Source organism: Podarcis pityusensis (genome assembly GCF_964106645.2).
Source record: "Podarcis pityusensis genome assembly, chromosome: 5".
Classification (NCBI taxonomy): Eukaryota; Metazoa; Chordata; class Lepidosauria; order Squamata; family Lacertidae; genus Podarcis; species Podarcis pityusensis.
This window is the reverse complement of record NC_138032.1, coordinates 92422577-92432034: the sequence shown is the minus strand read 5'-3', so window position 1 is coordinate 92432034 and position 9458 is coordinate 92422577. Positions and strand designations below refer to the sequence as shown.

General features: G+C 48.6%; 1 protein-coding gene across 2 annotated transcripts in view; it reads left to right on the top strand.

The window, feature by feature from the left end:
* The first annotated feature begins 604 nt into the window (after positions 1-604).
* The window catches only part of FGFRL1 (fibroblast growth factor receptor like 1), a 175282-nt gene continuing 166428 nt past the window's right edge, over positions 605-9458 (top strand). The window contains exons 1-2 of one of the 2 annotated variants that reach the window (XM_081005563.1): positions 605-700; positions 2527-2635. In XM_081005563.1, the coding sequence (XP_080861689.1) occupies positions 620-700; positions 2527-2635 (190 nt within the window). In that variant the 5' untranslated portion in view covers positions 605-619. Of the gene's footprint in view, positions 701-1274; positions 1354-2526; positions 2636-9458 lie in introns of those variants that run through there. The other variant, XM_081005564.1, reaches the window with a different exon arrangement.

The window sequence follows — 9458 nt, the reverse complement described above, 5'->3', positions numbered from 1 at the left end:
CAATCCACTTTCCTATCCAAAGCCATTCAGGAAAATACAAAGAGTGAGAAGTGTCACAGAGAAAAGGATAAATGGTTTGAGGGGAAAAAAAAACATGCTCGGCCCAAGTTACCGCTCTGCTGTTGATGCTCGTGATTTGCCAGCACAAATTACTTAGCCTTATTAAGAGTTTGAACGCAGATTAAAACTGATACCAAGAATGCCTTCGGCGCTATTTCACTGCGCGTGTGATTGCGCCCCAGGAGGAGCAACGGAGCTGCTGCTGCTGCGGCTTTCGCAAAGGTAAGACCAATATTTTAGTTGCTGAGAAACCGAATTTCCCTCCCATTTGTTTTTCTGGTGTTGGCAACGAAAAGCGGTTCACGGTCCTGGGGGTGAGACTGAGGATCTCCGAGGGGCGCGCAGCTGCCTTCCTCCCCGACTGGAAAAGGATGGGGGAGCTCCTAAGGTTTGAATTGCAAACTCCAATGAGTTTGCAATGAGCTCCTAGGTCCAGGATTGCATTTCAGCAGGCGCACAGCAATGCAAATGTACCGGAGCGAATCAGAAAATCAAATGCATACAACCTCCCCCGCCGCCCCCGGACTGGCAACGCAGAAGCCCAGACGGCGCGGAAGGGATGGAGGAAGCCTGGACCAAGAGAAAGCGCTTGATCGCCAACGCGGTGCCCGGGGGCGCCCCGGGGGAAGCTTTTGCACAGGTGGGTCGCCAGCCCCGGGGGAGGGCATCGCCTTTTCGCAACAGCACTAGCTCCGCGGGCCGGGCAGAGGAGAGAGGCTCCTTCCCGGGCCGCGAGGAACAGACGCGGCATCTTCCTGGCCGCGAAGGCAGGCCGGCGGCGGCCGAGGGGTCCTCTGGGCGCGGCGCGCGAAGGGTTAAGCGCGGGGCGGGGCGGCGGCGCGATTGGTGCGAAGTTTGGGGGTGGGCGGGGCGGTCCGGAATCGCGCAGCCTGAAGGGGAAGCCAAGCCCCGCCCCCCCGCTCCCCCCCCCCCCGCGACGGGACCCTGAGGCGGACGCAGCCCGGGCGGCGGCGGCATCGCTCCCTCCGACCCTCGCCCGCTCGCTCGCTCGCAGGGACCGGCAGCCCGAGCCAGCCCCGCCGCCGCCGCCGCCCTCTCGGTCCGAGCGCCCCGAGCCGGTGCCTCCTCCTCCTCCTCCGCCCGCCCGGCTCCTTTGTGAGGAGAGCCTCCGACAAGTGCGCGCCAAGTCCGGCGGCTGAGGGGACTCTGGGCTGGCCGCTCGGCGTCGCGGCACATGGGGCGAGCGGGAGGCGGAGCGCGCGCCGGCGGCGGCGGCCCAGCGGCGCGGCAGCCCAGGCGCCCCGAGGCGTGAGGAGACCCCGCCGTCGCCAGGTACGAGTCCGGAGCCCGTGGAGCTGCAGGGGAGGGAGGGAGGCAGGCGGCGGCGGCTGCTGCCCTGCCCGCGGTGTCCCAGGTGTCCGCCCAGCCCCGGGGTCCCGTCGGGAAAGCGCGCGGCGGCGGCGGCAGCCTCCTTCCGAGGGGAAGCGGAGTCCCCTGGCTGCCTGCGGGGAAAGCGGGAGGGCGGCGGCGACCGGCGAGCGGCGCCGTCGGAACTGCCCGCTGCCGGGTTGGGAAGGGCAGGCAGGAGGCGTCGCCGATCGCGGGGCAGCCCGTCGGCGGCGATGCCGGTTGCGGATCGGGGCAGTGTCCGGACTCCGCCGGGCATTTGAGCGGCGAGGCTGTGCTCGCTTGGTCGTCCCCCGCCATGTAGATGCGAGGGTGGTCGAGCTACAGCAAATTTGGAGCAGGGTTTAATTCGATCAAGCTTGGAAGTGGGGGGGGGGTCCCCTCGGTCTTCGCCCAAGACACGCGTGCTTACTGTCGTGGGGATGCTGCGCACGTGTATCTTCGCCCCCGGCACCCTCCCCCTCCCCGCGCGCCCCGCGGCCCCGCCGGCGTTACAAATTTGTAAGGTAATGGCAGCGTGTAATTATTTGCTTTGTCGGAGGCTCGACCCCGGAGTGGTGTTGTGTGTCCCGAGGGCAGAGAACGTTTAAATCGGGGAGTTTACAAGAGGGAGGAATTCGGCGCGTGTTGGGAGAGCCGGAGCTGGAGCGGGATTCGCGGCCGTGGATGGGGCGCGCGTTGGTCTTCCAAAACAAGAATACTGCTGCTGGAGAAGTACTTAAGAAACGAAACGATTTAAATCGGTGCGCTTCGAGCTTCAGAGAATCCGCGTGTTACTGCTGAAGACCGTCCCATGCAAAGCTGCACTATTAGCAGTTATGCAGAAAACAGCTTTTCTCTATTACGGATACCCCTCTTCCCTTTTAAGAAGCGCAAGGGATCTTTTTAAGGGCAGCGCTAATTATTATTGTGATTCTTTTTGAAAAAACACATGCAGTTTAATTGATTGTGTGTTTCTAAAACTACGGCAGTGCGTTTTGATCTTTACTACTGACCACTTTCGTTCTTTTTAATTCTGATATAAAGTTTTGAGTTCGGCATTTGATATTTACAGCTCTCTCTCTCCCCTCCTCTCTTTCCCTGCTCTCCTATTTCCAGGTTGGAAAGAAGAACGAATTGGAAACTAGAGACAATCCAGCTTTTGAAATGGAAATTCAGTTTGTGCTGCTTTTTGTGGGCGTTCTTGTGTTTGCTGATTCTGTGAGAGGTAAGTAGAGAGGGCTTCAGGCTGCCTGCAAATGGTCTGTGCTCTGTGTTTTTGCCCCATTGGAATACATTCTGTCTGTGTGCATTTGAATTCCTTCCAGAGACCCTCTAATAATATAATGTTCCTTGTTGCATAGAAAGCTTGCTTTCTCTTTGCAAATGGGGCATTCTCTCTCACAGAACTATTATACTCTCTCTTGGTCCTTCTTTCCTGCCAGGCAGGTGTGCTCTGGGGGGGCTTTCCAGTTGCTGTTATTTCTTAGGTGTGAAAATAGGCAGTTGGCTTCCAGTTTTCAGTCTGGAGTAAAAGGAAAACAATTGCATTCCTCGGTGGATCAGCAGAGCCTCTCCCCTTCTGTAATCTCTCCCAGCCGGGCTCTGTGTATTCCCAATAGCGCTAAACTAAACAAACAAATCCATTAAGTTCACCCAAGTGACAGGCAAATGACAGTTCTCAACAGCTAGCACATATTTTAGCACTGGGGTTTCAGTGTGTGATCAAATTCCCTTAAACAGGTTGCATTACCAGAGGGAGGCTGAGGAAAAACAATAACCAAGGAAGTAGAGTGTATAATTCCTTATAAAGAATAGAATTTAACAGAGGAACAGTTATGGGGAGCTGTTGCTGTCTCTTCCTTATCAGAGGGCTGGAGCAGTCATGTTGACGCTAAGAAATATTGGGAACCAAAAAATGTTTTTCTCATTTGACACATAAAACCCCCTGTTGAGAGCACTGTTCAATTAAAGCCAACTTAACTAGGTATTTTAACTTAGTGTACTTTTGACGATGGGCACAAGCACTGGTTCATACCATTTCAAGGTAGGTGCCAGAACTCTGATAGTTGTTGATAGTTCTGGACTGCACTCGTGAGCTGCGGACATAGGGAAGAGTCATAGCTTAATGGAAGCATCTCAAAGGTAGGGATGGGGGAAACTGCCTAAACTTTGGAGAACCACTGCCAGTGAATTTGGAAGTACAGTGGTACCTCAGGTTACATACGCTTCAGGTTACAGACTCTGCTAACCCAGAAATAGTGCTTCTGGTTAAGAACTTTGCTTCAGGATGAGAACAGAAATCGTGCTCTGGCGGCGCGGCAGCAGCAGGAGGCCCCATTAGCTAATGTGGTGCTTCAGGTTAAGAACAGTTTCAGGTTAAGTACAGCCCTCCGGAACGAATTAAGTACTTAACCCAAGGTACCACTGTACTGTAGATGAACCAGATATGACTAGGGGAGGAAGGTAGTCAAAGCCTTGCTCCAAGAATTAGTGTCCACTTGATTAATGTGTGTTTCCTCTATTGAGCTCATTCCCTTGCATATATCTGCCATTTAAGCTGCATGCCTTATGAAAAGAAAATAGTATATGACTTTGAAAGACCTGAAGGTCCAGTCACAGTACGGAATGAATTGAGACGATGTCATACATTTAGATTCATATATCATGTAGAACTCAAGGAAGGATCCAGAATGACTTACAGGCAATAAGGGTGTTGTGTTTACTTTGAATGTGAAACTGATTTGAAATACTTTTTGTCAGTTGTTTAACTGAATGTTCAAAATGCAATGTGGCACCTGCATTCAAGTCTCCCGCGTAATGATATTTTATTAAACTAAGAGCATAATGGCTTTTCTTTTGGACTTTGTCTACAGAGGAAATGTGATACCTGAGACAAATGATGAACATTTGTGAACTTTGATTGCTAAGAATAGGTTTGTGATTTTTTAAAAGAAAAAGCTATAATTACAGCTCCATGATGCAGTGTTGATGGAACACGGCATGTCAGTGCGATAAAGTGGCAGGCTTAAAGATCACCGCTTTGTTGCAGTCTGGAAAAAAACTTTAGTATATTTCAAAATGAATGGAGAATCATTTTCTGCTAGAAAGCGACACAGTTTCTAAAGTGTGCCTGTGGTGTGTTCTTTTCCCCATAGGTCCAGGTAGATGTTCACTGCAATTCTATAAGAGTTTCCTATTTCAACCACTCAGGTTTTGGGTGCAGTACGGGGTGAAGTCACATGGTTAATTTGTGTTAAGGAGGAATAACTGGGTGGGTAAGTACAGGAACATCTAAGTGGCAGCTTGCAGGGTAGAACTGCCTCTTATATTTGTGGCCTTGCCATATTTTAATAATGGAGTGGTAAAACTTTTGCTCTACTTCCAGACGTAAGGAAAATGAGATTTCTTGCTCCCCAGTTGGTAAGACGTTAAGAGGCCACGCTGTCTTAAGTATGTGTCATAATTATGAAGCTCTTACTAGATAATGTAAACTTTATTATGCAACTTGACCATACATTAATAGGTTGGTTTGAGTGACTAACTGCATTCCCACTCACTGCAGTGGTGTCTGGAGAACAGAGTCACCTACAAATTTGCAGTAGCTGCCCATTCGTGGGCTTAATAAACAGGAATTGTCTATTAGGGTTAGGAAGGATGGAGACGAAAGGAGGGATTGGGGTAAAACTAATTTCAGAATGAGGATGGAGAGTGGCTGCTCTTGGGCTTGTTTTGGAGGAGATGGTTGCATTATGGGAGACACAGCTGAGTACTAAATGAGATATCCTGCATTGCAGGGGGTTGGACCAGATGACCTTTGTGGTTCCTTCCAACTCTACAATTCTATGATTCAACGCCCTGTAGTTTTTGAACGTTCTCTGTAACGTACCTTGTGGCCTCAGCATAGAGATGCACCAACGTATAAATAATAAATCCAGGATTCTGGAATGTTCAGATATGAAGCTTTGGGAAGAAGAATGATGTAGAGCACTTGATTTGCGCAGTCTGACAGTCCTTTTGGACTTTGTGGGTCAGAACATTTGCACTGAGCTGCAAAATACAGATTCGAAAACAAAATGGGATTTCTCTGTATGAAACAGAATTAAACTCAGAAATGTCGATTCAAGTAAAATTAAGAGTATTGCCAGATGATGGCATGAAGGGAGTGTGATATTCTTTTCCATGTGTATTTGGACGTGCTCTAAAATTCCTGGATCCTGTACTTCTCACGTCACGTACATTATTTTCCTCTAATCTGAAAGGATTACACAAGCATTCAAGATTCCCCTGGGCAAGCTTTTGCATCAGTTTCGGGCTACTGGATGATACACCAGATTATATTGGGCTGGAAAATTTGGAAGTATAATAGGACAGGTGTTGCAAGAGACTCCAAGAATTTGTTTCATCTCTGAGCCTTCAAATGTCCCAGAGGGCTGACATCACAAGGCGTCATTCTGGGATAACAAGCCTGTGGAGTTTCCATGGTCAGGTGATCACATGTGCATGTGCTTAGATTAAACTGGGCATCTGCCTTTGTGAATGGCACTCAGAACTAGTCCCAGTCACCAGTCTGGCAGCTGCATTCTGGGTTAGTTGTAGTTTTTGAGTCACCTTCAAAGGTAACCCAACATAGAGTGCATTGCAGTAGTCCAAGTGGGAGATAACCAGAGCATGGACCACTCTGGCGAGACAGTGTGGAGGCAGGTAGGGTCTCAGGTGGCGTACCAGATGGAGCTGCTAAACAGCCACTCTGGACACAGAATTAAACTCCTTCTCTATGGACAGCTGTGAGTCCAAAATGACCCCAAGGCCACCTTGCCTTTAGTGGCACAGTTACCCCATTCAGGACCAGGGAGTCCCTCACACCTGCCTCACCTGTCCCCCCAAAACAGTACTTCTGTCTTGTTGGGATTCAACCTCAATCCGTTAACTGCCATCCATCCTTCAATCGCCTCCAGACACTCAGGACATTCGCCACTTTCACTGGGCCCAATTTAAACAAGAGGTAGAGCTGGGCATCACCTGCTTATTGGTGGACAGAGAGGACAGAGCCCTCAGGTACCCCACAAGTGAGCGATTGAGGTGGTTTCATCCCCATGATGGGGTCTGAAACCCTATTGGAAGGGGTCCAAATAACCTGCAATCTCCGGTTGGGCCTGGAGTTGGACCCACTCAATCACTTTGCCCAGGAATGGAATATTTGAGACTGGGTGATAATTGGCCATATTTTTCTTTAAAAAATAGCTTTTTTAAAGAAGCGGCTTGATAACCACCTCTTTAAGGGGTTCTGGGAAGGCTCCCTCCAAGAGGGAAGCATTCAGCAACCCATGAAGCCCATTGCCCAGCCCTATCTAGCTCCTTTCTGTGAGCCAGGATGGGCAAGTGTTAAGAAGACAGGTGGCTTGGTTTTACTCGTCCATGCAGCCTGTCCACATCCTCAGAGGTAACAGGTTGAAGTTGATCCCATACAACTTGACTAGACAGAACACTATGGCAGCAAATAAGATTAACAAATATTTTGTGTGTATTAACAATCACTGTAACATATTTGTGTGCGTGGTTGCGCAGTACAATCTAGGTTGTCTTCTCAGGTTCACACCCTATTGACTTTGAGACTTAGTCCTAGGTAAGCGTGTATCTTAAAAAGGTAAAGGGACCCCTAATCGTTAGGTCCGGTCGCAGACAACTTTGGGGTTGCGGTGCTCATCTTGCTTTATTCGCCAAGGGAGCTGGTGTGCAGTTTTTGGGTCATGTGGCCAGCATGACTAAGCCGCTTCTGGCGAACCAGAGCAGTGTATGGAAATGCCATTTACCTTCCTGCCAGAGTGGTACCTATTTATCTACTTGCACTTTGACGTGCTTTTGAATTGCTAGGTTGGCAGGAGCTGGGACTGGACAACAGGAGCTCACCCCGTTGCGGGGATTGAAACCGCCGACCTTCTGATCAGCAAGCTCTAGGCTCTGTGGTTTAGACTACAGCGCCACCCATGTATATTATTGCTACCTAAATCAGCTTTGTCTATGGTACTCACAGAAAAATAAATCGAGTGAATCTGATATTTGACTGGTTTAGGTTTTTTTACATTGTATGTAAACTCCATGATAGTCACACAAAGACCTTTTAGTTTGCCTTGGGTTGGGGGAATACTCTGAATGCCGCCTTTTACTTATTGAGTTTGAGAGTTATCAATGAAGCTTTCTCCTTCTCCATAAATTTCTAGCACCCAAATCACGGTTTCTTCCCCTTCAAATGGTCTGCTTTCAAATTAATCCCAGTGTTGCAGTGCTTAGTGGAAACTCTTTTCCTTTGGTTATATGAAAAAAATGATTGTTTTATTTCATGTCAAAATATTTGCCTTCTGTTTCACTTTTACATCAAGGAGCATGTGTTTAGTTTCAGCTGGAATAGTTCTTTGTGTAGATTGCTCTTTAGTCAGGAGTTCTTGGTTTTCCCCGGCAATGTGAAAATACAGGGCAGTCTCTTGTTCCTCTCATGGTCTATAGTATGAAGAGCCAATGTGGTGCACTCCAAATATTCTTGGACCAAGCCAGTATGTCCAGTGGTTAGGGAATGAGAAGATAAGTTCTTCCAGGTCACTTAATGGTTTATTTCACACAATTATTAAAATCCATTTTAACAAATACAGTGGTACCTCAGGTTAAGTACTTAATTCGTTTCGGAGGTCCGTACTTAACCTGAAACTGTTCTTAACCTGAAACACCACTTTAGCTAATGGGGCCTTCTGCTGCCGCTGCGCTGCCGGAGCCCGATTTCTGTTCTCATCCTGAAGCAAAGTTCTTAACCTGAAGCACTATTTCTGGGTCAGCGGAGTCTGTAACCTGAAGCGTATGTAACCTGAAGCATATGTAACCTGAGGTACCACTGTATACCACTGAGAGACTTCAAATGAGTGCTACATTGGATACCACCCAATATACCCAAATCGTTTAGTTCTTTCATTTTCCAGGGGATCATGGCAAATTTTGAAGGCCTATTTTTGGCCTGGATTGGGTTTTCCTATTACAGTGGTACCTTGGGTTACAAACTTAACTTGTTCCAGAGGTCCGTTGTTAACCTGAAACTGTTCTTAACCTGAGGTACCACTTTAGCTAATGGGGCCTCCCGCTGCCACCGCGCGATTTCTGTTCTCATCCTGAGGTAAAGTTCTTAACCCGAGGTACTACTTCTGGGTTAGCAGAGTCTGTAACCTGAAGTGTTTGTAACCTGAGGTACCGCTGTACTTTTCCTGCCATGTTTGGGGATTCATTCAAAGCTTCTGACCTATTTCCTTTCATGAGGAATCTTACCGTTTAAATGTAGTCAAAAGGTGAAAATGTTGGACTGTTGCAGTGAAAAACTGCAGTTGTGGCCTGTGCTTATGTGAGAGGGGTCACTGCAATTAAGACCTTCATTCTTAATCTGTATTGCAGCGATTCACGATTTTTGGCATGGCAAGTAAAATCCTTTTGAAGTGTAACTAAAAGAAAATAGATGGTTCGCCAGGCAAAGTTCACTGTTGCTTTTAGTCCTGGGAAGGAGGGAGGGCACCAGTGCAGAAACAGCAAGAGAATTGCTGTGCCACAGTATAGCAGACAGTGATTCATTAGTAGCCTTAAGAGTCGATTATTGCAGTGCAGTCTGTGTGGAGCTACCCTTTGGCCTGATCCGAAGGCTCCAGCTGGTGCAGAACATTGTGGCTCGACTGTTGATGGGGACAGACCATAGCCAGCACATAAGTCCTGGGCTCAAAAGCTTGCATTGCCTGCCCACATGCTACCTGACCAGGTTCAGGGTTCTTGTATTAATTTACAAGGCCCTTACCAACTGGATACCTCTGACACAGCGTATATTCCAACCCAGCCACTGAGGTCTTTGCGGGAGCCACTGTTAGTGGTTCCCTGTGGCTCAGATCCGCAAGGTGTCATGCGTTGAGTGGGCCCAATTTTGTGGAAGTCCCTTCTAGTTGAAGCGAGACAGGCCCCCATCTCTGTTGAACTACCAGCGTTCACTGAAGACTTTATTATTCCAGCAAGCTTTTAACCAAACTCTG